General features: G+C 43.1%; 1 protein-coding gene across 1 annotated transcript; it reads left to right on the forward strand.

The window, feature by feature from the left end:
• The first annotated feature begins 1,626 nt into the window (after positions 1 to 1,626).
• On the forward strand, positions 1,627 to 24,406 carry CLDN10 (claudin 10). Its single transcript, XM_032611155.1, is given in 7 exon segments — positions 1,627 to 1,765; positions 1,767 to 1,817; positions 1,820 to 1,898; positions 8,476 to 8,637; positions 8,726 to 8,807; positions 22,577 to 22,684; positions 23,908 to 24,406. Coding segments are annotated over 7 exon segments (693 nt in total). The 5' UTR covers positions 1,627 to 1,675; the 3' UTR covers positions 24,029 to 24,406.
• The last annotated feature ends 1,967 nt before the right edge of the window (positions 24,407 to 26,373 follow it).

The raw sequence follows: 26,373 nt of genomic DNA on the forward strand, positions 1-26,373 counted from the left end.
AAATATCATATATTAACGCATATATGTGAAACCTAGAAAAATGGTACAGATGAACCGGTTTGCAGGGCAGAAATAGAGACACAGATGTAGAGAACAAACGTATGGACACCAAGGGGGGAAAGTGGCAGGGGGCGGGTGGTGGGATGAATTGGTAGGTTGGGATTGACATGTATACACTAATATGTATAAAATAGATAACTAATAAGAACCTGCTGTATAAAAAATAAAATAAAATTCAAAAGTTCTAAAAGAAATAGGATGATTTGTTGAGTGTGGAGTATATCCATACAATCTCCAATGGTCCTCCCCAATCTATTTTGATGTTTCTGTAATTCAGCCTCCTCTCTTCTTCACAGATGTTGAATCACCTCTAATTTCATTCTGTACCAATTTAGTTTAGTTTTTTTTTTAAGTGGCAAAGGGGAATTGAGAAACTCTTCACAATGAACCAAAGTGTCCCTGCAATTTGGGGGTTAGCAACTAGCGTTATTATAGCAGATCTGATTTAGAGGTTTTAGACCTTGGTTACTTTGGGGAGGAAGTAAATCCTGAAAGTTCATACCACGAACTGCAAGACCTTTAAACGGACAAATAATAAACCTATAATAAAGTCAGAGTCTTTTTCTCTCATTTATGCTCAACTCTGTGAGCTCTGGAGCCCAAAGTACACCCTGATCTTTAAGTTTGCTTTGAAACAGCAATGAAGGAATGAGCTTAATCCTCAATTAGGTGCAAAAGGTGGAGGTGGTAAAAAAAAGTTAAAGATACAGAGCAGCTGTGACAGCCCATCGGCTCATAGAAGAGACTCAGAACTGGCAGCTGCAAGGGACCCACAGGAGAAACGTCTTAAATGCACGTCCTATGCGTAGTACGTTGGTATCAGCAGGCCAGCATTGTGGCTGGAACAGTCACGACCAGGACTGTAAAGATAAGCCCGACGCAGTCTGTACTCTCCATAGACTTACGTTCTGAATTTAGGTTTGTGCCACGCACCTCTTGACAGTGACCTTCCTCATACCGCAGGGTCAAAAGGAACTGCAGAATTTTAGCGCAAGGCCGACTTCGAGCCCAGAACCGCAGTGATCCCTCCTTGACAAGCCGAACTGGGTCACTCAAAAGAGCGTGGCACTAAATCTTTAGGGTTCAGCGGGCCAAGGGCTGCGTTAGCAGTTGGTGTCCTTTCCGGGCACACAAAAGCCTTTTTCTGCTCTGCTTTTACAAGGTATCCTAGAAGCCAAGCTATTGTCAATGGGTAGGGCTGGGGAGGGGAGGGGAGGGGAGGGGAGAGGGCCCGAACGCAGCAAGTTGTCCACCTCCGGCTGCCAGTCTGTCCAACAGGAGAGCCGATCTCGGCTGTGCCTCGGCCCCGGGGATGGGGCGCGGGGTGGCGGGGGGTGCACAGGGACGCGCAGGCGTGCGTTCCTCCAGACCGCTGGCGCCGGGCCAGCTGGCTCGAGAGAACCCAGGTGGCGACCGTAAAAGCTCCCCGCGAGCCTTCTCTGCCCCAGAGGGCGCGTCCTGGGGTCCGCGGGCGCGCCCCCTAGCGCCGGGCCTGCAGGGGGCGGGGCGAGACGGGGTGGGCGGGGGCGGAGGGGGCGGAGCCGCGCGGCTGGGCGCGCGGGGGTCGCGGCTCCGAGCAGGTGCGGCGAGAGCGAGCGCTGCTACAGCGGGCGGTATGGCGAGCACGGCGTCGGAGATCATTGCCTTCATGGTTCCATCTCCGGCTGGGGTGCTGGTGTCCTCCACGCTGCCCACCGACTACTGGGAAGGTGTCCACCATCGACGGCACGGTCATCACCACCGCCACCTATTGGGCCCAACCTTTGGAAGATTGTGCGTTACCGACTCCACGGGCGTCTCCAACTGCAAGGACTTCCCCTCCATGCTGGCTCTAGACGGTCTGCATCCTGTCGCCCCCCGCCCCTGCCCCTCGCCTCCTCACGGCCTGCCGGCGGGGCGCCCGCTGACACCCACGACCCCCGGCGGGACCCCCGGGCCGGACTCCTCCAAAGCCCGGCCCCGCTTTCCCTTCCCCTCAGTGCCTGAAGGAGCCCGGGGAGAGTCCCCGGTGCCCGTGGCCCTCCTTCCCCGGACGTCAGTCCCGCGGGGGGGCGCCTGTCCGATCCCGGAACCCCGGGGCGGGAGAGAGGGGCACGCAGACAGGCCTGGGTGGGGTAGGTGACTCTCAGGCGACGGGGATGGAGGGAAGCAGCTATGTTGTCTCGAGAGTTGAGGACAGGGCAGTGGGACCCCCCTCTCTTGGGGACTGTTAGGACACTGAGTCACGAGAGGGGGGCTTGTCTTCTCCAGCCAGCACTACCCAGAAGGGCTGGATTCTGATTAAAATGGACTTGTCAGAGCGAAATCTGCTTGCTCTGAACTCCCTTTAGCCATTTCATTAGTTCTTTTAAAAGTGTGTGTGTGGGGAAAGGAAACGTTGCAGGAGCACCCGCTCCAACCCCCCCGCCCCGCATCTACAAATGAGTCTGCTGGGCTTTAACTCTGCCTCTAAACGTTAGAACATAAGTAGCCCTAGCCTGTGCCGCAGAAAGTAGAGAATTCTGGCCAGCAGGAATCCTTGTGCGGGAGACCGACAAGTTCTGTGTCGCGCCTCCCAAGCCCATTCTCAGCGTCTCCCTCAGCGTTGTTCTTTAGTAAATTGTTTTCCTACGTAGTTCTTGTTAGCGACGCTCTATACTGTATTGTATTAGAACAACAGGTGTTCACAAAGAAAACTGGCTCTTTTTAGTCTCAACAGGTGTTCACGAAGAAAACTGGCTGTTTTTAGTTTCAGACTGGCTCTTTTTAGTTGACAGTGGATGTCAACCTGGTCACACTGATTGCTCAAGTTCTAGGCTCCTTTCTTCCAGGATTTTACAGCACATGACTAGATGGATCCCGACAGAAACTTGAGAGTCATTTACATTAGTTCTCAACTCGAGGTGTTTTCTTTTTCTTTATTACTGCTCTGCAAGCTTTTATTTGCATAACTGAGTAAATAAAGGACAAGATTTAATCCCCCTAAGATGGTGCTTGCCACGAAAAGCAAACTGCTGCTCAATGGAGGTATTTGATGGAAAACTCCGTATAGGGAATACGTGTCTGGTTTTAGATGAGTGACACCTGGGTCTGTGTCCTGGTGTGTGTACAATAAGTAGCTGGTACGCTCTTGATTCCCTAGAATTACGGTTGAATTTCCTGTGTGCTGTAGAGCACACATCCAGGTAGATGTTTGAACAGGCAGGCTCTTGTTTCTGTGATTTACATTCAGGAATATGGGATTGACAGTTACTGTCCTAAACACATTCTTCTGTTGTAACTGTACTGTCACCGAGATAGCCTGCCAGATAGGTACGCTTCCTTCTTTTACAGGACAGCTGGGGGACAAGGAGGGGATGGAGAGATGAATACTCCATGAAGGTTATTGGGTGAGAATACTGTGCACCTTATGTGTCTGAGCTGAGAATGGACGTCATGGTCTCAATATTTGGGGACAGGTGGGGTAGTGAGGAGGAAGGAGAGCCATCCAGCCCTAGAGAGGAGGTGTGACATTTGTATACAACCCAGCTCGCAAAATGGCCTTCCGCGTGTGCTCGTGTGTCTAGAAAATGACTTTAAGAGACGTAAATGACTTCACCTCTTGTTCTGTATTGTTTTAAAATTAATAACGTAGCTTTACGAGTCAGTACATATAGAAGTAACTGTTTTTTAACAACTGCATGGTATTCATTACTCTGGACAAACTGGTTTATTTAACGACTTACCCATTGTTGGACATTGGACCCTTCCTAGCTTTTCACTGTTCTTAGCACTTTACTGAAAACCTTTCTATTTGCCTCTTTGTGCGTATGTGTGTATCTGTAGTGTAGATACTGAGGAATAGTATTGTCGGAGCAGTAGAATATTCATTTTATTATTCAGTTTAAATCGTCCAATTACATTCCACCAACAGTGTATGAGAATACCTGTTTCTCCACGTTCTCACCACCAAGTTTTTCATCCAGTTTAATGGGTGACATCCTATCATGTTATTATTTTATTCCCTGATCACTGTGATTTTGACCACCTTAGCATGTATTTATTGACCCTTTTTGTGTGTGTGTGACTTGCCTGTCCATATCTTATGCCCATGGTTCTTTTGTTTCCTCTTGGTTTAAATGATTTGTTTTTTTTAAATTCTGGATATCAGTCCTTGATTTATTATATATGTTGCAGTCTCGGCCCATTGCTTGTCTTTTAAATGTGTGATGTCTTTTCTCATACAGAACATTGAAATGTGTACTATAATCCCATTTATCAGTCTCTTCCTGCTGGCTTGGCCTTTTGTGGCTTAAGAAAGCATTGCCTATCACAAAGTTATAAACTTACTTTTCATCATCTCTCAGAATAATATTTGGGGGGAGTTCAACCACACAGCTACATTTTCATGTGGAGGTAAGTCAGTTCCCCCAAAGAGGAGGCCCCTCTGCTTGTTCGCGCTCTGCCGTGTATTTTCTGGGCAGCCACATCTGCTGGTTGCTGGGCCTAAGGCAGGCCCTGCCTGCAGCACGCTGCATGTGGATTTCCTGGTTATTGCACTAGAAGTGGAGGGAGAAAGCCATGTTGCCAGGGGCTGTGGTGACCACAGGCCTGAGTAGGCCAGTCCTCTCCTTAAACCAAGCAGAAAAATCCAAGAAGGGAGAGAGAAGGCTCACAGCTCTCCCCGTCTCGTCTTAAGTGGAAGAACATGCCTCTTGGACACAGATGATGGAGTCATAATTCTGAATCTCCTATGTGAGGTCAAAGCTCTGATTGCTCATCATCAGGGAGTATCATTGTTACCCCAGTTCTCCCTACAAGGAAAGAGCTAAATGTGCAGGTTTAATGTTATGCCATGTTAAGATTCCAACTGTAATGTCTGCTTAGAATCAATCTTTGTGTTATGGAAGGGAAGCTTTGATGTGTTTCTTACCGTTCACTAGACGCTTGGTTCATATTCCTCCTGTGAAGGAAGTGCTGTTATCCTTGGGTTTTACAGATGAGAAAGCAGGCTTGGAGAGATTAGGTAATACAGTTGAGGATACACAGCAGGTAAGGAGAAGAAGCAGAGGTGAAATTCAGAGTTCGTGTCTGCCCCCCACACCACCCTTCTCTCCAAGGATTTGCAAAAAGTACGCAAAGCCTCTAGCATGAGAAAGCACGTCCTTTTTTTCTTCCTTCAATCAGCAGCGACCAGGTGTACTGCTAGGGAATTGTCTCCACCAAGTGGATATTTTCATTTTTGCTAGCCGGAAATGGAAAATAAGGTACATTTGGAAAACCATTTTAACTTTTAAGGGACACCTTGAAGTTTTCCTCCAACAGAATTCATTAATTTAAAGTCACAGTAATTTACTAATTGAAAAGCTCACCGTTGAACGAGCTGGTGATTTCTGTTTATTGCTAACCCGTATTCCTTTCAAAGCACCACTTGAACTGCAGCTGAGCATTTTGAGCCAGTTTTTTTTTTTTTTTTTTAGTATATGCCATCTATTTTTGTTAGTGGGAATGTCTGCCATTTCTTCCAAAGGAGTTAACTATAAATTATACTTCAGAGAACTTCTGAGCAAATACGTTCATGCCTCGGCACTTTAATGTGTTAATTAGCTATTAACGGTGTCAGTAAATTAGACCTGTCAAAAATAATGGCCTCCTTGACTAGGTTTTTACCACCACTTCACTTGAGGGTGTTACTTATAAGTTTTGACCTCCGGAACTGTTAAAAAAGCAAGGTTGTAGAGGTCTGCCTTGCAAAAGATAAACTCTGAGAGAGTTTGTGGGAAGTCACCCAAGGCTTGAGTCTGTGGGTGTTTTAAGGACGGGTAACCCCTAATTTACAGACCTCAGGCTTACCAACAACTGGATTCCATCTATGGCTGACAGTGGAGTTTATCCCCAGGAACTCCAAACCCTTCTTTTATGCATGCGATGAGTTATCAATTTATTGCTACTGTTCCCACACCGGAGAGAGTTACCTTCCCCACCAGATCAGGGTTCCGGTTGGTTCTGAGGGAGGACCTGACCTCATCAGAACCTGCTCTCTATCTCTCCTCTTGTGCTGAGAGGGCAGAGCTGATCCTGCTGTAGGTACCAGGGCTGAGACCGGAGAACTGAGTGAGACACTCGGGGGAAAAAATGGTATGAGTAGTGGTTAAAGTTTAAAGCCTACTGTTATTTTTCCAGCCACGTTAAGGGTTGAATTCATCAGCCTGGGATTCTGACCATTGTGTACCATTTGGGAAAATGTGTTTTATGTTCTTAGTGATCAGACCACAGACTTAACCTTTTGCAAGGCTCGTGTGTTTTCTGTACATAAAGCCTGTAAGATTCCTAAAATAATGCAAATTATGGTGCATGATAAGATTTTCTAGAATAGTTTTTTAAATATAGGATAGAGGTTATATCACACACACACTCTGTTGTCTGTTTAGGATTACAGTAAGAGTTAGCTAAAACACCTCAAAACCACAGGTTAAAACAAATCTCAAAAAATAATGAAACCACACTGTCCCAGTAGCTCTGGTGGTAAATGATGAGTCAGTTGTGGTTGTCCTGGAGGACTGTATTTAATCTTGCAAGGAACTAACAGGCTTCCTCCCCCTATGCTTCTATTGCTCCCTGGTTTCTGGTTGGGGGACTTGAGGGTTGAAGTTTTTTTTTTTTTTTTTTTTTTTAAATTTTATTTATTTATTTATTTTTGGCTGTGTTGGGTCTTCGTTTCTGTGCGAGGGCTTTCTCTAGTTGTGGCGAGCGGGGGCCACTCTTCATTGCGGTGCGTGGGCCTCTCACTGTCGCAGCCTCTCTTGTTGCGGAGCACAGGCTCCAGACGCGCAGGCTCAGTAGTTGTGGCTCACGGGCCTAGTTGCTCCGCGGCATGTGGGATCTTCCCGGACCAAGGCTCGAACCCGTGTCCCCTGCATTGGCAGGCGGATTCTCAACCGCTGCGCCACCAGGGAAGCCCGAGGGTTGAAGTTTAAAATAGAGCTGGGTCACTGTTCAGCGGCAGAAACACAGATAGCCCTGCAGCACTACTATAGCTACCAAAATAAGCCTCCATTATCCTGTTTTGCTAAAGATAAGTTTCTTTTGCTGTTTTTGACGGCCTTACCATCAGGGAAATTATTTTCTGTCTGGAAGTCGTTCACCCTATAAAATAGAAGATCATTGTCATTACATTCTGCATTTGTAGGGGCCTAAATCTGTTCAGTTAATTAGAGCATCTTTTGGGTACTCTTCAAAACGGATCCTACGGGTAGGACTGAAACTTAAAATTTTATTCTTTCCCTGAGAAACATAGACTGGAGGCCACCTTCCCCCATTATTCCCTGAATATATGATTATCGTAGCCTTAGAATTATTATTTATCATTGACTTTGCCTGAACACAATAATAAATGACTTGGTGTATCTTGGCACTTATGAGTTTTTTCATATTAAAAAGTTTAATGCCAAATGTAAACCTGAGAGATATGTACGTTCATTGGCTTAACAAATGAGCACACCAGTATGTGCCATCATTATTTCAGGTTGAAATACGGCACTGTTTCAGTCTGAAATGAAAATGACGGCATGTGGTAAAAATGTATTAGTTTAAATCCTGTTAACTTAAAATTTGTTAGTGTCTGGACAAAAGCCAGGCTGAAGTTTACCATCACCCTGGCTGTGCAAATAAAAATACGTGACTAAGAAAATGAATGGTGTAGGAGGAATGGTCAAACAAACCAACAGAACAAGCTTTCAGGATACTTTGAAAGCATCCATTTATATGCAAACAGTTAATTTCATAATTACAAAATATTCTTCTAGGAACCAACTAGTGCTTATTTAAACCCAATGTTATTATGTGTGCCCTGAAAATTTTTAAAAGGTCATGAAAATACATCTTGATTTAGACTTCTCATGGTTCATGATGACATTCCAATCAGTCTCATTTATAATCTTTCACTAATATTAGAAGATGTGACTCTGTGGGAGCTCTGCTCGATTATAAAGATCACAACGTCAAAACCATTGAAACATCTGTTTTAAAGGTCTGATGTGCAAAGGAGTAACAGGGTTGAGATAGTGGCAGATGAGGTTTCCCAGGGTGAAAGGCAGTATTGCATGGGTTTTGTAGTCAGAGCTGGATGGAATCCATTTCAACCCCTTACTAACTCGTCTCTGGCACATTATGTAACTTTTGTGTGCCTCAGTTTCTTCATCTGTGAATATGGGAATAATAACACTCAGAGATATATCCTGAAGATCATGCATATGGCAAACTGAAAAGTGTGTGACATAGAACAGGCACTCCGTACAGATTTACTTGCTTTTCTTTCTTGCTTAACATACGTTTTAACCATTATGGTTATTTTTTCGGAAAGCAGAACACTCATCCACGAGGACAGTGTAAAATGAGAGTTTCTTCCTGGAAAACCACATGTTTTATGTTAATGTAAATGACCTACTCTAATTGCAGGTTATATCCAGGCATGTAGAGGACTTATGATTGCTGCCGTCAGCCTGGGCTTTTTTGGTTCCATATTTGCCCTGTTTGGAATGAAATGTACCAAAGTCGGAGGCTCAGATAAAGCCAAAGCTAAAATTGCTTGTTTGGCTGGGATTGTATTCATACTGTCAGGTAAATAGTAACTTTCTTCCAAACAAGGTGCTTCAGGATGTTAACGAAACGCCAGTAATCATAGCCCTTTCCTTCTGATGCTCTTCAGGGCTGTGCTCCATGACCGGGTGTTCCCTGTATGCAAACAAAATCACAACAGAGTTCTTTGATCCCCTCTTCGTGGAGCAAAAGTAAGTACTCTTCTTAAGTCTGTATGCTTGTGGCTCACAGGAAATGGATATAAAATCATCTTCTAAATTAAGCTACATAAATTTCCTCCATGGCTCATGAAAGTGAGACATACTAATAAATGATGTTTGATGACATCATTCAAGAGCAAACGTTTTATATGCTACATTGGCAAAAGATGCATCGAATCACTGCATTAGGGTTACATAGTGTCTTGTCTCTAAATAGCTCAAGGCATAGGATTTAGAATGCTAAATGTCATCTACTGTACGAAGTCACGTAGAGGAAAAGTGCAAGAGAGGTGTAAGGTGGGGAGGAAAGAAGGATAAAATATGACAGCAGAAAACTAAGAGCTTGCCTCGATTGTTGTCCATCCAAAATGATATTTGCCAGATGTTCTGGGCCAGCTTCAATCTCAGGCATTGAGATGAAAACTGAGACTGTGATCCTGAAGATTAGAAACGTTTAAGTGATATTGAATGAAATACTATTTTCATTTTTAGTTACATTTGTTCTGTTGACCACGGCCTTAACACGTTCCACCTAATAAACCTTTGTAAAGAAATTGTACATGACTCAGGGTTTTTAAAAAATGGTGTAAGAGTGGCACAGACACCCAGATGTGACTGGTCTCAGCTGCAGGGGAATGGTTTGGCACTTACAGACCAGTTTGTTTGTTGGTTTTTAATTATGGGCTGTTGCTTTTTATAGTTTCTCTAGGCTTATTTCTTTGCATTGGGAAAACCCAAGGAATACCAAATTAGAAATAATAATAGACCAAATATTTTGTCTTCTGTGAGAATATTCCCACAGACTTCTGTAGAAAGCCGCATGTGTACTGCTATCATGCAGGCTGGGGATTCTCTTTCAGTCTTCAAATCAAATGTTATGGAATTTTAAAAGAGTAATTACTAAAATGGCTGATCAGGGTCCATTACTTTTTTCTGGTGGATTTAGGAATCTTTAGGAAATGATTTTTCTAGTACTGTCTTTAGTTTATGCATAAACAGTAAATGTATGTATAATGAAAATAATAGCTAACACATGTTGAGCCCCTACCATGTACCAAGCAGAGCATTGCAAATATTATTTTATTATTTTAGTCTTATAACATCCTTATGAAGTAGGTTCTCTCTGTACCCCCTTTTTTAAAATTGGGGAAAGAATTCAAGGAATATGTGCGAGGGAACTTGGACTAAGCTAATAGGCTGATTGAACTATGATTCAAACCAGGCAACCAAACTCTAGCACACTTAACTCTAAAATGCATGATATATAATATTCTACTATTTTGTAATTTTTGTGACAGTATGCCACATATATTTTTCATCAAAGAAGTTTCTTTTGTGCAGTAGTGTTTATTGTGAAATTTTATTAAATGGAAAACAAAAATGACTGCTTCAGACCCCAGTATGATGTTCACTCCCCTACCTATGTTAGAAAATGTGTTCTGATTTGTAAACTTTCTCCTGATTTTTGATAATGAGATTTGCACCGATGTGCATGGCACCAAACATTGAGGTGAAAACTAAGACTGTTCTCCTGAAGATTAGAACCATTTTAATGATATTTAAATGAAATATCAGTTTTCATTTAAATATTATACTTAAATGATATTTTTATTTCAGGGTTTGATATCATAAATATACCACAAAATCATTTCTCACAGTTTATTTTATTAAAGACATTGCCGACTTTTCTGGATTACCTTTCGTACATCACTGTTCTGTCTTCCTGACAATCATTAATGATGTCTTTGTCAGACTCTTAAAAATCATTTTCATCTTTTCTCACAAGGCCGAGGCTAGTATCTGTATCTGTATGCACAGTAACTTAAACCTTTCCTTTGTGTTCTGTGCTTGCTATATGCTCAGTCACCTCACTCCGTTTAGTACCACTGGAATTTCTTATTCTTTCAGATTTTCGTTAAACTCAGTTCAGTAATTATGGACTGTGAGAGGTTTTCCTCTTTTCTGCATTCTTGGTGCTACTTTGAACTATTCCATTCCCACTGTGAGCTTCCCAGCATCCCTCTTTCTGTCTATGCCTACTCTCTCTCTGTTTTCTCATCTGGAAAATCAGGATAATCATAGAGTTGCTGTGAGAGTTAAGAGAGTGTGTATATGTACCCTTAGAACTGATTAGAAAAGAGCAAAAGCCTTGTATTAATAACTGTATTGTGTTAGCTATTATTCAGGTTGCTTTTTAATTGTGTGTAGTAGTTAAGATGTACCTTATCTTTATGGATGTCTTTATTAGCTCTTTTCTGCAATGACTTAAAAATATAACACCTACAATTTGCCAATTTACCTTAGGTCATTAAAAACACAAGAGTGAGGGATTATGAAAAACACCATGGCTTACAAATTGGTAGATCACAGGTCCTTCACACCAAAAAATACAGACTTTATTAAAAAAAAAAAAAAAGAAAACCTGCATATTGAGAACATGTTTAGCTCCTTGAGATCAGAGCTCACTCACATTTCTATCCCAGCAGTGCCTGGCACAAAGAAAGACCATGACTTATGTACAAGGAATTATCAACGCCTGTTGAGAATTGTTAAATATGATCAGACGCTAATTACCCACAATGGTAGAAAAGAGGCATGAAGATGACATGTGACACCTACAGGAATTCACAAACTTTATTTAAATACAACTTCTATAAAAACCAACCAGTTGACTAACTTGCTGTCATGTGTTTTCCTTTTATCAACACCTCTAGTGGAGGAGAAGGAGATGGAAATTAGGAGGATTAATAAGCGGCAAATTGGGTATCAACACAAAGTAGACTGATTCCATAGGTTTTCGGGTTTTTTTTAATATTTATTTATTTATTTGGTTGCACCGGGTCTTAGTTATGGCAGGCAGCCTCCTTAGTTGTGGCTCCAGGGCTCCTTAGTTGTGGCATGCGAACTCTTAGTTGCAGCATGTGGGATCTAGTTCCCTGACCAAGGTTGAACCCGTGTTCCCTACATTGGCAGCATGGAGTCTTACCCACTGTACCACCAGGGAAGTCCCTCCGTAGGTCTTACAAAATATCATAATTTTTAAAGTGAGATTTTGATTTTGGCATATTCTAGGGGATAGGGCTTCCTAGCTGGCATTTGCTAGAACTTAGTAAGTGGTGCCTCTGATGTAGTTTGTGCGTGAACACACAGAGGAATATGTTGGAGAATCACTACCAAAGGCGGGGCCAGCCCTGGAAGAGTTGGGATAAGGGCACCGCTCTAGAGGGTTCTGACTATTTCTTTGGTGTCTTCATGGATCTGCATGAGGGTAAGTTCCTTGAGGTCAGAAAACATCTATTTCATCTCTTACTTACCTAGCATGGTGCCCGGTATGTGAAATCCTGATCTGTAGAACTAGTCCTTTCAGGATTAGCAGAAAAGCCTTCTGTTATCTCAGCAGACTGAGGAAGCCTCAGAGAGGATGGAGCTAGGAGGCAGCTCCTCTTCGCACCCTTATCATGCATTCATCTTTCTCCAGCAGCGTGGCTCCCTTCGGTCCTAGATGGCCTGGCTGTGGCAAACGCATGCGTGTGTTTGGCCCTTAGGAAGGGCGATGAGGCACACCTGCTTGCCACAGGCTCTAGTTTAAGTTTCTGGTGAGCAGATACTTGTCCCAAAATGCACTGCAAAACAGTTCAGGCCTCAGAACCTAGTTTTGTTGCTGTTTTTCTTAAGGATTCTCTAACATGTAAATTGAATCTTCTCTGTGGATTTCGAGGACATCCCTATATAAGACTCACCTTGGTTGCCTAAGTTACAAACACACAGCTAAGCTCATCCACAGAGCTCCCACCACATTCCTACTATGTGCAGGGAACTCTGTACGTGCTTTATTGACGAGGGAACAGAATGAGTGGCTTCTGGTGTATTGTTGGCATAAAGATTGTGGCAGTAGCGCTGCAAACAGTAGTAGGCTTTGTGTTCAGTGGCTAATTATTTCTGAAACCCTTCCTTTCCCACAGCTCATATGGGGAGATTTTTCTTCCTGCCTACAATCATTTGACAGAACTGCAATCTTTAAAGAGCTTCACCTGACTGTGGTTGTTTCTGCCATTTCTCCATTTTTTCCTTTTGTTTTACTTCCTTGTGTCCATTCAAGTTGTGATTATGTTTTATGGCTCCAGGATGGGCTCCTGCAAAGCCTTTAAAACTATTTCTCAACTCTTCCCTTTGGGCTGTTTCAAACCAACTTCCTCCTTTTTATTAAAGCAAAACCTACTACATAAAAAAATCTATCCTCTTGCAAGCTTATGGTCACCAGCACTCCTTAGCGTGATTCACCGTATCATTGTGTTGAAATATAATCACATATCCCCCTCCATGGCTTTGTTGTCCAAACCACTAACTTCTGAGTGTCTTGCTTTGTTTTTTCTGAAATAGACTGTTCCGAAGAGTTGATTGGCTTAAAGAGTTGTTCTGCACAAAGAAACTTCTTTTCAAGTCATGCAAAGTTGGGGCACTGAACCAATTTCCTTAACTGAGGAAACAGGAAATCGTGATCTTAGATTTATTCGCTTTTAGTCAATGAGATTTATCATGAATGTTTTGGCTCAGATATTCATATTTGGGTCTTATCATACTCCAGCCTTTTTGAGAGCTTTTAAAACCATGGAGTTATTTATCTCGAGCACTCTTCATTCAGTTAGTTTCTACTTTAGAATCTAAGTTTTACTTTGGTAAAATCTTTTCATCATTGTGGTTACTTAGTAGTTAGAGAAGTAAACAGCTGTCTACTTCCCAATAGATTCCCTCATTCTTGTTATCTGTCAAGTTCAATGCACAAGAGACAATTCAAGAAGGACGTTTCTAGGTTACACACATTTTCCTGGGTGAAGCTGAAAGGAATATCGATCTCACTAGGTGACCTTGCCTAGATATTTAACTTCTCTCTTCTGTCCTTATTATAATTTAATGAATTATAGATGTCTGTGTACTTAAGCTTATTGCAATCATGAGGTTATTTGGAGAATGAATTATTTTTGGTAAAAGGCTCATAGATTCTCAGATAAGGGATTCCATAGAAGTGCCAAGTGTTAGGAACAAAACAGAATTTGACTGTTAAATATTAAGAAGGTGTTACTCTGTGATTTCACTTTGTTCTGTGGTAGCACTGGCCACTTCAGATCATCAGAATTGCTCTGATGCTTTGGTTAACGCTGGCAGGACTTAAAAATATACTTGGAAATCAAGTGTTTGGCAACTGTGTTTTGTTTTCACTGACCAGTATATGAAGTCACAACTCCTTCCAGTTTGCCAGCCTTTCTGGTAACTCAGCTTTTAGCACCACCACCCCGTTCCCTCCCTTTGTTCACATCCCAGCTAACCACTGCATATCCTGCAGGACTTGCATTCTGCGTAACGTGCCCACCTCCGTGCTCCCTTTGCCCTTTGTGCTCCGATTATAATCCTACTGGGCGGTGACACTTGCTTATCGGTCCATCTTCCAAACCAGATCAGGAGCATCTCGAAGTGAAGACCACGTCTTGCTGATTTGGGCATCTCTTGTAGCTAGTCCCTGCTCCGTGACATTTCCAGCAGGTATGGTCAGTCAGCAGTGGTGTACAACTGTCTGTCTGCACCTCTCCTAGAGTGGAAAGACTGTACGCTTGGGGAGATTTGGTTAAAGGAATGGGCAAGGAAGGCAGCCTACACACTGGTTAAAAATGAGGACCTTGGGGCTTCCCTGGTGGCGCAGTGGTTGAGAGTCCGCCTGCCAATGCAGGGGACACAGGTTCGTGCCCTGGTCCGGGAAGATCCCACATGCCGCGGAGCGGCTGGGCCCGTGAGCCATGGCCGCTGAGCCTGCGCATCCAGAGCCTGTGCTCCGCAGCGGGAGAGGCCACAACAGTGAGAGGCCCACGTACCGCAAAAAAAAAAAAAAAAAAAAAAAAATGAGGACTTTGGATCAGGACTGCCTGGGAGGGAACCCCAGCTCTGCCATTTATTAGTAGTGTAACCTTGAAGAAATTACTTTCCTTTCTGTGTCCTGTGTCCTTTGTCCTCAATAACTATGAGGTTATTGTGAGGATGAAACAAGATAGTACATTTCAGCTATTTAGAATGTGCCTAGCATATAGTAAGCACTCAGTAAATGCTAGTAAATTAATTTTAATGGTACTGACCCTTAAGCAGAGGATATTAATGTAGCAGGTCATTATCTTATATGCTGTGTTAAGGGTGGCCACAGAGAAACGTATATTGAAATTTTGGAGGCCTAGTGGAAAGGATAATTGTTGTAAGACACTTGACTCTCAAGAGGAAGGCAGTTAAGGGACCTAGCATGAACCCATTTAAAAGAAACAAGGCTTGTGTAATTCCTTCTCTTTATTTCTGATCATCTCCATCACAGCTTTGAGTTAGAGATACGCAGCAATTTGAAACTGTCAAATGGATAGACACTTCTGAGACCCTTCTCATGAGAACTCATCCTATGTTCATCTTCCCAACTCCAGGTTCGATTCTAAACTGTTTTCAGGCAGTCTGCTGAGGATTTCATGTAGGGTATGCTTTTTTTTTTTTTTTTTTTCGGTATGCGGGCCTCTCACTGTTGTGGCCTCTCCCGTTGCGGAGCACAGGCTCCGGACGCGCAGGCTCAGCGGCCATGGCTCCCACCCGCTCCGCGGCATGTGGGATCTTCCCGGACCGGGGCATGAACCCGTGTCCCCTGCATCTGCAGGCGGACTCTCAACCACTGCGCCACCAGGGAAGCCCTAGGGTATGCTTTTAATTGACCCACGCTTTTTTGCTGCAAATCCATCTGTATTTTCTTCCTTCAACATAAACAGTTGTGCAAACCCACCTTCACACCCACAGACTCTTGCTGGTCATGGCCCCAGGTGTCACAGGACAGCCCTGGTTGTTTTAGGAATTTCCCATCTTGGAGCACAGCCCCCGCCCCCCCCCTGCAGTGTCAGTTTATTCAGACTTCAAAGTTTACGAGAGAACATGTTACTGTGCCTACTTTGTGTTGTGACTCAGCACATCGTTTCCCACTTAAAATCAAGGCCCAGTAAACCCCCAGTTATCCACACGAATGGAGATCAATGGCATGGACGTTGCTCAGTAACAGATTTGTTTTTGAATTGAACTGTGTAATTTTGGGAACAGGAGGTGGTCCTTTTACATTATAATGTACTTTGACTAATATTATATTAAGTTATACTGTGGATGGTTTATAAAATTTCCATGAGTAATCGGCAAGAATCAGAACTCCTATAAGGACACTCACTGTGCACTTTGCACACGGTTAGAGAGGGAAGGAGGCAGAGGGGTTAAGAGGTGGGTTTTTGAGTTCACTCTCTGCTCAGCTCCTGGCCCTGGCCCTGGCCCTGGCCCTGGCCCTGGCCCCTCTGTGATCTTAGGGAAGATGCACTTGCTTCCTCTGGGTAATGGGGATAGCACCTGCTGCTTCTCAATGTTAGGGGGATTAAAGAAAGTAACATATAGACAGCACCCCCGACAGTGGCACATGGTAGGTGATTACCTGCTCTTAACATACAGTCTATAGAATTCTGAACTACCCTAATGATAACTCATAACACGCGGAAAGGTAAAGCACGCATGTCTGTTATAAACTATAAACCAGAGAAAAGAATGCGTGCGTGTTACGAACATTGAAAAGCAATTTAGAATTGACACACACACACAAATCAGTCTTTATTTTGCGTTTCCTAAATTTGAGAATTCTCTGTGAAGGTTCCATATGCAAGTAGGTGCTTATTATTTAAATTATCCCATTCTACTCTAGCCACCATTTGCAAAGCACCTGCCGGTATTTCATCGTCCTGTAGGAAGCTTTGGGTAGGAAATCTTGTGGCCTCTTCCAGACCGTTGAGCAAACTGTTAACTGGTGTGAATTGCATAAGGAGAGGAGAGACTGCAGCAGCCTGGGGAGATACACGGGTCGGTGGGTACTAAACAGCCTGCTTCCGGTGCCTGGGACCCCAAAAGGATGTGGAGTATTTGGGGGAAATGTATGTTTGTAGATAATGCCTGTAGAATGCTTGTTTACGTAAAATCCATCCGTGCAGTTACATAGACCTTGGATTATATAAGCCTATGAGTTGAGGAAAGTTTCTTTTTGCTAGTAATCTTTAAAAGATTGGTATACCAATGGAATTCAATTTTAAAATGTTAACATTGATAATATATGGGTGTGCTTCCTAAACTTTAAACTTTTTTTTTTAACATATTTAGTTGTTTTAAAGTAACTGGAATGTTTTGGCTGCTACCACCCTTGATTAAAATGAGGAGTAGGACAGTATGTTTGAAAAAAGACTATCCTTGATGTCAAAAGACTTGGCACCTAGCTCTGTGACCTTCAGCAAGCTGACTTTTCTCTGGGGATCTTAAAAGGATGAGGATTTTTTCATTTGTGAAACAGTTTTTGTTTTGTGTTTGGAGGAGCTGCATTTTCTTTTTTCAAGTCCAACAAGCCCTGATTTTAATTATTACGCTCACCTCTTTTTGTGCTGGGTGAAAAGACAGCCTGAGGGAATTCTGAAAAAATTCCATACCCTAGAGCCACTGAGAATGCAATGAGCCAGAGAGAGCGAAAACACATCTTTCTGAAATGACAACTGAAAACGCATTGTACTGATGGTGTTTTTTCACATTGATCCCATCTTTTACTTAGCTAAGGTGTACACAAAAGGGAGAAAGAGTGTTGGTTGAGAGCTCGGGGACTGGGATCATAGTTATGGGTTTTAAATCCTGGTTCTACTATTTGCTTAGCTGAGGTATGGGGAGGAAAGTAATTTGATCTCCCTCAGCTTCAGTTTTTTCATTTGTAGAATGACCGTAGGAAGACCTCTCTCTCAGGATTGTAATGAAGATCAAATATGATAACACATGCCAAAACAACTTAGCACACAAAACAAAATCCTAGTACAGTGAGCTGATAGTAATAGTAGCTATTGTGGTGGTGGACTGTTATTTGAATCACATCTATACAGATTTGGGAGAACAGGTAATGTTTACTTTACAAAAACATGCTCTTCTGCTTCTCTTGTTAAGTTTCATCACAGCTTACTATAATTATTTGCTTAATGTCTGACCATCCCCACTAGATAGACTGTAAGATCCTTGAGACCATAGCTGTGTTCTCTCATCCATCCTGAAACACATGGTTCGCACAATGCCTGGCCTGTCATTTCTGTGCTGGTGACCAGGATAGGCTACACCAGCTCCCCGTGGATGGCAAATCAAGTCACAACAGGGGATTGGGTGCAAGAGAGACAGAGGGAGTAGCTGAAAATAAGAGGTGTCCCTCAATCCGTTCACTCAGGATTACTGTGCAGGTTACAAGGCTGAAATAGGAGGCGAAGTATGAAATTCATCAGAATTTAGGCCAGGTGTGGTTCTAGCTCAGGCTCTCTCAACAGGAAATGAAGATGTGACCAGTAGCTGGGAGCCCCAGGTACAGCCAGGTGAATAAGAGTTAACTTCATCTAGTAATTCAGGGTACATTTTAATGCCTTAGATCTTTATGGTTCTTTTTTGGGAAAATAATAAGTGATCAGTCTGCGTTTTACTTTCTCTGTATAGAAGAGAAAATTTTCCCTACTGTTTACTAGATTCACATTCAATTATATACATGAATTAAGGTAATAAGGCAGCTTTGATGAGTCCTATCCATTGAGCAGAATGTCTGAGAGATATTCCAAAAGCAGTGTTCTGATCTGTAAAACGAAGTTATGTCCCTAGCCTGACGGTCCTGGATCTGTCTGGTGCTAAGCAAATTGATAGCCTTTCAGAATAATGAAGAAACTTTGGTGATTTTAACAGCTCGATAAAGAGGCCGCTCTCCTAGTGGGAAAGCTGGTCTAGGGCCAGGAGGATATTGTTAACAAAAGACAGACCTGCAGCAGATCTGAAATTTGGCTAATCATCTGAGGTGTTGAAGTCTGCTTCTTCCTGTTACCAAAAATGAAGAAAGATTTCCAGGCAGAGACAAGAGTTTCCTGATAAATGTTAAAGGAGACGTTGCCCAGAACAAACGAGTGGATGTTACCTTCAATCCTGTCTTTCAATAATACAAGGCCATTTTTGCCAGATCACGTACACTGATGGGTGTGAATTCAAGTCACTGTTGAATAAGTCTAATATACGTGTCTTTCAACAGAATGAAGAAGAAAAAGTCTCTGTAAGAGAAAGAACCAAGTCACAAAAGCCCTCACATCCAAATTGTTAAAAATTATTGGTATAGACGTGGAATCTCTTAAAGACTTCAGCTCTGAAATAGTTCTGTTTATTAGATGTTTGTCTCTGACAGAATTCATAAGAAGTTCAAAAGGAAATGATATTCTCCTTGGAATAGAGTCTATATTTAGTGACCTCAAGAAAATCTAAAAATATATTTAAAAACAGGAATAAGTGAACCAGTTTTTGATACAAGCCAAACTCGTGACTCTTAAGTCCCCTCAGAAAGTTTCAAGATGCTTAAATGAATATAAAGACAGAGTTTCCAACATTTGAACTGCTTGGGTAATTTATTCTCTGATTTCTACACATTTGTATGTTCTTTTTATTTTTTTTACTTTAAAATTTTATTTATTTATTTATTTTTTTTGCGGTACGCGGGCCTCTCACTGCTGCGGCCTCTCCCGCTGCGGAGCACGGGCTCCGGACACGCAGGCTCAGGGGCCATGGTTCACGGGCCCAGCTGCTCCGCGGCATGTGGGATCCTCCCGGACCGGGGCACGAACCCACGTCCCCTGCATCGGCAGGCGGACTTCCAACCACTGTGCCACCAGGGAAGCCCCTGCTCTTTTTATTTTTTTAATATTTATTTATTTATTTGGCTGCTCCGGGTCTTTGTTGCCGTGTGCAGGACCTTTGTTGTGGCATGCGGGATCTAGTTCCCTCACCAGGGATCAAACCCGGGCCCCCTGCATTGGGAGCCTGGATTCTCAACCACTGGACCACCAGGGAAGTCCCTGCTCTTTTTAAATGAATTGATAGTGCCGAGCTGTGGTTTGATTTCTACAACCCTAACCCGTAATGGACTATTATTAATAATTAGAGACTTACTTTTAACCATGATGCCTGGCACTGGCATCCCATTTTAGAAAGCTAAATATTTCGGAAAAAGTCTCAGACTGTTTCTTCCAGGAGTATTTATACTGAGAGTTAAATACTAATGCATAGTTTCAGGAGAGAAAACAGCCTAAGCTCTAGGGGGAAAAATAAAGAAAAATAGAAAGTATCATTCAATTGTAATCCTATATTCATGTCCTCCAAGTAGAAATTTTCACTACGCTCATCCTTTAGTTGTCTCTGCAGTAAAAGGATGACAGCAGACGGACTTGATGCCAGCTTGCTGTGGGAATTGCAGATGTTTAAAGAGGTCCGGTGACAGGCACCTACACCTTGGCAGCCCCTCTGCTCATTTTATTTGTGTAATCTCATCCAAACATCATACAAGGAGGGCTGGTTGTGGACATCCAGGATATCCTTTTTAGATGTGTAACATGATATTTAATGAAGGTATCTTTTATAAAACTACCAGTTTAACACTTGATCTGGCCAGCTCTTTTGCTTTCACCTGTGCCCTTCCTTCACTCTTCAGTCCTCTTTGAGCTGGTTTTTGTGCAGACCGAAGGCGTTTTTCCCCACTTACGTCAACCTTCTGTTTCTGCTACTGTGTCTGATTGGAACAGTTGAAGAAGTTTCTCGGTTCCCAGAGCTTAATCAGTTCTCCAGGGCAGGGTGAGGTGCTTACAGCTGTTCCTTCCTTTAGCTCTCAATTTGATTTCCCAGGGAAGGCAACACAAGAGTGAGAAAAGAAGGGATCACAAGGCAGCGTGTACTGTGTACGTCACCCATTCCCAGTTGCAAATGGAGGCTGTGAAGTACCTCAGAAGCCGGATCTGGAAATGGGCATGTGGACCACACGGCCCTCATCTTGTGTAAATGTTGCTTCCTGCTCCTGCTGGCTGGGGGCCAGGGCCACACTGTCACACCACCACTGCTGCCTGCGCCTGCCCAGATGGGAGTTCAGACGTAGCACCACAGCATGTAGAAAAGGATGAGGCAAAGCTCAGGACAGGCACAGGTCACTCACGCCAGCTGCTGGCCACCTAAGCCTGGCCCTGGCCCTGCACTTGGTTCAGGGGGACAAGCTGACCTTGGCCCTGACTTTCCCCTCTCACTCTCACCTCTTCCTTTCCGTTCTCAGCCCCTCTGTGGATTCTGTATGATCCAAACAGACCCTTCCCACTCTGACTTCATTTGACACTGAAAAGCACCATTAGGTAGGGAATGTTGTCCATCAGTTTTTGCCTTGTGATGGCGGTCTGTGGGCTCAAAGAGTTTGAGGATCACTTCTTTATTTAAAAAAAAGAAAAGTAAAAAAATCCCTATTCTTCAGGAAAAGGATAGGCAGACATGAGAACACTACAGCCCGAGATTTGGCATACTTTCCTCATTCCTTATTTGTTTCTCTGAAACGTATATATATTCCTCCCCTAAAAGGGTTTCCTCCAGCACTCAGCTGTGATTGCCTTTGTTGTTCTCAGTAGCCATATTTGTACATTTGTATGGTGACCTTTCCAAGTCAGGGGCTGTCTTATCTTTCCATCTGTTCTAGTCGTGAGCAGAGTACTATGGCCTGCCGTCTAGGAGATGCTTCACAGCAATCTGTCACTAAATTATAGTTATTTTTTAATCTCTCACTAGATTGTAGTGATAAGCGAGATGAGGCTGTACCTATCACTGACCTTTCACTGACACTGTAGAAGAAGAAAAACTATTTTCTCCTCTACTCTCCTAGATTCTCTGCTGGGACCCTGTAAATTAGACTGAAAAAAAGGTAGATTAATAAGAGAAAACCAGAGTTCATTAACATGTGGGTCACACATACACATGGGAGTACCCAGTGATGCGTAACTCAAAGGGGTGGCTAGAACTTGAGCTTATATAGCATCTTAACAAAAGAACAATACATTTGTAGAGAAGTGGCAAGACAAAGGAAAAAGACTTTGAGCTTCTAGAGGCACAAATTATGGGAAGGCACGTGATGAGGGAACTAATGGAAGATGAGTTAGTGAAGTTTGTTACATAGATTGCTCTGGTGCCATTTGTGGGCTGAGCAACATGTACAGTGTCTCTGGGAATTAACTTCTCTCCTTCCTGGCAGAGAGGGGATAGGGAACAGCTTTACAAGTTTATGTCCTGCTTTTAGGCAAATGGGGGGAAGGCAGAGAGCTTTCCCCGTACCTGTTTCTTCTCAGTTGCTTTCAGCTCAAAATAATCCTTGTTGCCAAAGTGGCACATTTGGGGTGGCATGTTCTGCCACCCCTCAGTACCTTGCACATGACTGCACACAGCGGGTGCTTGATAAACACTGAGTTGAACTAAAATGAAAGCAAAGGCAACTTTCCCTTTTCTAACTGGAGTCTGCCTTAATGGTTTAGCCTGCTTGACAGAATAAAGAGATGGAAACCTTTGTGAGCTTCAGGCAGAGCCCAGAGGAAAGATGCTGATTGGCCAGGAGGCCCCAGCTTGAGTTGACTGCTCCTGCTTTGCCCACAGCGATGCTTTCATCTTCCTTTTGGGATGTTGGGATGATATAGTCAAGTGATGGCTATAAAAACGCTTTGCGAAAAGTTTAAATCATTATACAGATGTTATTACTTCCTGTACAAGCTCCAATAGCAAAAATGTATTATGAGCATTTAATAAGTGTTGGCTAGTAGTGCTAAACGTTGTTTACTCCCCAAATAAGTAAGCTTTTATACTTGTGTGATACTTCTTCACAGGTATGAATTAGGAGCTGCTCTGTTTATTGGATGGGCAGGAGCCTCACTCTGCATAATTGGTGGTGTCATATTTTGCTTTTCAATATCTGACAACAACAAAGCACCCAGGTATGAAAAAGAGACAAAAATGACCTGTTAAAAAGTACAGTACTATTCTAAATTGTTACACGTGGGACAAATTATAGATAGTTCATATGATTCTTAGAAACTTCAAAAACCCAGAATTGGGGCTTCCCTGGTGGCGCAGTGGTTGAGAGTCCACCTGCCGATGCAGGTGACACGGGTTCGTGCCCCGGTCCGGGAAGATCCCACGTGCCGCGGAGTGGCTGGGCCCGTGAGCCATGGCCGCTGAGCCTGCGCATCCGGAGCCTGCCTGTGCTCCGCAACGGGAGAGGCCACAACAGTGAGAGGCCCGCGTACCGCAAAACAACAACAACAAAAAAAACAAAACCCCCAGAATTGGGAAAGGTTAGGAATATATACTAAATATGACATTTAATATAGTAAATATTATATTGAATAGAATAAATATAGTTCATTAAAAAAAACCCAGAGCTTGACATTCTTACATTCCAAAGCTATTGATGTAAGTAGAAATCTGGGTCTAACTCTGGGGGTATATTCTTCACTTTGGCCTCATCAGAATTTTCACATAGGCAGAAATTGCTAATTAAGGTCACCACAGTCTCCTAGTTTCCAGGAAGATGAGTTTTAAATAAGTATTTTTCTTTTTTTTATAAATTTATTTATTATTTGGCTGTGTTGGATTTTCGTTGCTGTGCATGGGCTTTCTCTAGTTGCGGCGAGCGGGGGCTACTCTTCGTTGCGGTGCACAGGCTTCTCTTTGCGGTGGCTTCTCTTATTGTGGAGCACGGGCTGTAGGTGTGTGGGCTTCAGTAGTTGTGGCACATGGGCTCAGTAGTTGTGGCTCGCAGGCTCTAGAGCGCAGGCTCAGTAGCTGTGGCGCACGGGCTCAGTTGCTCCGCGGCATGTGGGATCTTCCCAGACCAGGGCTTGAACCCGTGTCCCCTGCATTGGGAGGCGGATTCTTAACCACTAGCGCCACCAGGGAAGTCCTTAAATAAGTTTTGAAGGAGAGTAACTGAACAAATTAAGAAGCCATGAGTTTCTTCTGCAGATTCTCTTGGTCACACCAGCTGTTCAGAAATGACATTGAAATATTTCTTGGGGAGAGAGAGAAGGGAAGAAAGATAAAAGTAATCAGGGAGACAAACTTAGCTATGATGGAAGTAGGGGCAAAATGGTTTCTTCCCATTTTTGTTTGACCTACGTGTAAAAGACAATCCACCAAACTGTGTTTTGCCTTGCAGAATGGGATACACATACAATGGGGCCACATCTATCATGTCTTCTCGGACAAAGTATCACGGTGGAGAAGATTTTAAAACCACAAACCCTTCAAAACAGTTTGATAAAAACGCTTACGTCTAAAAAGAGCACTGCCCTCTAGCCGTGTCTTGAGCTTGTTTTGAACGTGAACTGTTCACAGAATGCTGCCATCAAGGCCCTCCTACAATTAACACTCAAACTATTTTTAAAATACAAATTTGAAGAACTTGTTGATTATCGGATGTAAATGTTCTTACATAGTTACATACTAATCATATTCTGTTGTGGCTTTCTATAAAAAAATAAACAGGCTATTTACAGGATTTGTATATATTTTATACATCGTAAAATATGTATATGTATTTAGCACCAAAGATTCCAGTATTCGTAACGTAGCCTTCTTAATCATTCAGACCTTGCAGTCTTTGTCTCCATTTTTTATGTTTCTTTTTCTTCGTATATTAAACAGAAGGTGCATAAGGAGTCGTGTCTTGTAAACAGTATGGGGGCAATCTGAGACTATTCCTCAGATGTTTGGGTTGAACGAACATGTACTGGCTGCGTAGAGCCGAGTACTGGTTTCTGACCCCTGTCTGTCACCCCCGTACTTCTCCACGGCTGCTCCAGCAAGGGCTAACAGGGCCAAATGCTATTGCCGATCGCCTGGCACGTCCGCTTTAAATAACTGCTCCGGCTTCTCCAGTACAGAGAGCAGATCCTGGGGTGGGGCATCGGCAAGAGCAGAGCTGGAGACGCCCGTCATGGCCGACTTTGGGGCCAACAGAGGAAGGCCTGGAGCTGCATTGTACCTGCCCCGCTCAGAAATAACGGACCAAGTTCCAGTGTGTCGCTCAGGTCGTGTGCGTGGAACTAACCGGTAATGGAGAGACAGCATTTTTCAAGACGTGTTAAGTTGCTCCAGTGACCTCCGACCAGACGCCGTTTTATTTCTAGGGCCAGCCCCTTTACCTCATGCCCGTAAGGGTGATAGTTATCTCAGTCTGCGTGTGCCCTCACTCACTCCATCCTCATAACTGCCCCCTGAGGTAAGTGCTGTAGCAGCCTGAGCTGGCAGGGGATGAAATGAAAGCAGAGGGTTGAAGTGACTTGCCGCGGCGAGTGACAAAACCACGACTTTGAACTGAGGCAGTCTAGTGTGAAATATACAGTCTCAAGCTTTGGATAATTGGTTGTCTGTGTAAATCTATGAGTCAGACCCTTTCCAATACTAATCACAGTATGGGTGACCGTAACATTTTCATTTTCCTCAAGCGTGAAAGACTTAAAAAGGAAAATCACATTGTTTGGAAGTGCTCAATGAAAGAAAAAGAACAAGTTTATTACACACATATATATGTATGTACATATGTATACGTGTGTGTGTGTGTGTGTGTGTATATATATATATATATATATGATTTTTTTCCCAGACCATAATAATACTTGAATACCTTTTCCAGGGACACAAATGAACTGAAAGCCGTGGAGGAAGGTTAGGTGCTACAGGCCAGTGGCGGGGCCGGGTTTTGTGAGTGTGTGTTTAAAACAAATTTTAAAACAAATTTACAGAGCTGTACTGGTGAAGACATATTTTGATTGTACTGAACTGTTCTAGCTTCTGAAGAATTTACGGAGAGAAGGGGTCAAAGTACAGAAACACTGTGTCAGTAGCCAGAAACACATTAGTTGTGTGTCAGTGAGGAGAAATCTAAGGCGATAGCCCAAAGGAAAACGAACACGCCAATTCTAGTGCAATCTAAAATGACAGGACTAACAGATAAAGGATCGGTCTTTTCAACATAACTGTTGGGTTTCCTTAGCAGACATTCATCATATTTCTCCAACCCTTTCTGCTCAGGAATTAAGACCTGGCAGACCCAGGACTTGGATTTGAGACCCGGTCTAAAGCCTACTTTTGTCACTTTCTAAGTGTATGGCTTTGGCAAGTTATTGTATAACTGTTTCTCACATCTTCAAGAAAATTATAATAACTGTCTCAAAGTTGTTCTATAAGTGAACTAATAATGCATGTTAAAAACAAACAAACAAGGAGCTCAACAGATCTCTGTGGGATAAGTGAGTGAATGTAAGGGCCTGGGTTCCTTCTTAGGCATTGTTGTAGGTTGCTTATCTCTGTCCTCCTACAATGAAGATTTGATTCAGCACTTATTAGAGCTTTTAGAAACTTATCAAGTGAGTACATCTGCATAAAATTGGCCTTTGTGGGAAGTTTTTAAAAATTAAAAAATTGGCCTTTGTGGGAAGTTTTACTTGTGAGAGTGGCCCACAAGTAAAAAGGACTCTGGTGGGGCAGAAACAGATAAAACATTGTTTTAACTTTTAGGTCAGTGTGTTTACATGGCACAGCTACCAAGGCAAGCTTAAATCCTCTAACGAGATAAGCCTAACTCAGAAATCAGCTCTAATAACTCAGCCACAGTCACAAG

The sequence above is a fragment of the Phocoena sinus genome, chromosome 18 (assembly GCF_008692025.1).
Source record: "Phocoena sinus isolate mPhoSin1 chromosome 18, mPhoSin1.pri, whole genome shotgun sequence".
In the NCBI taxonomy this organism is placed as follows: domain Eukaryota; kingdom Metazoa; phylum Chordata; class Mammalia; order Artiodactyla; family Phocoenidae; genus Phocoena; species Phocoena sinus.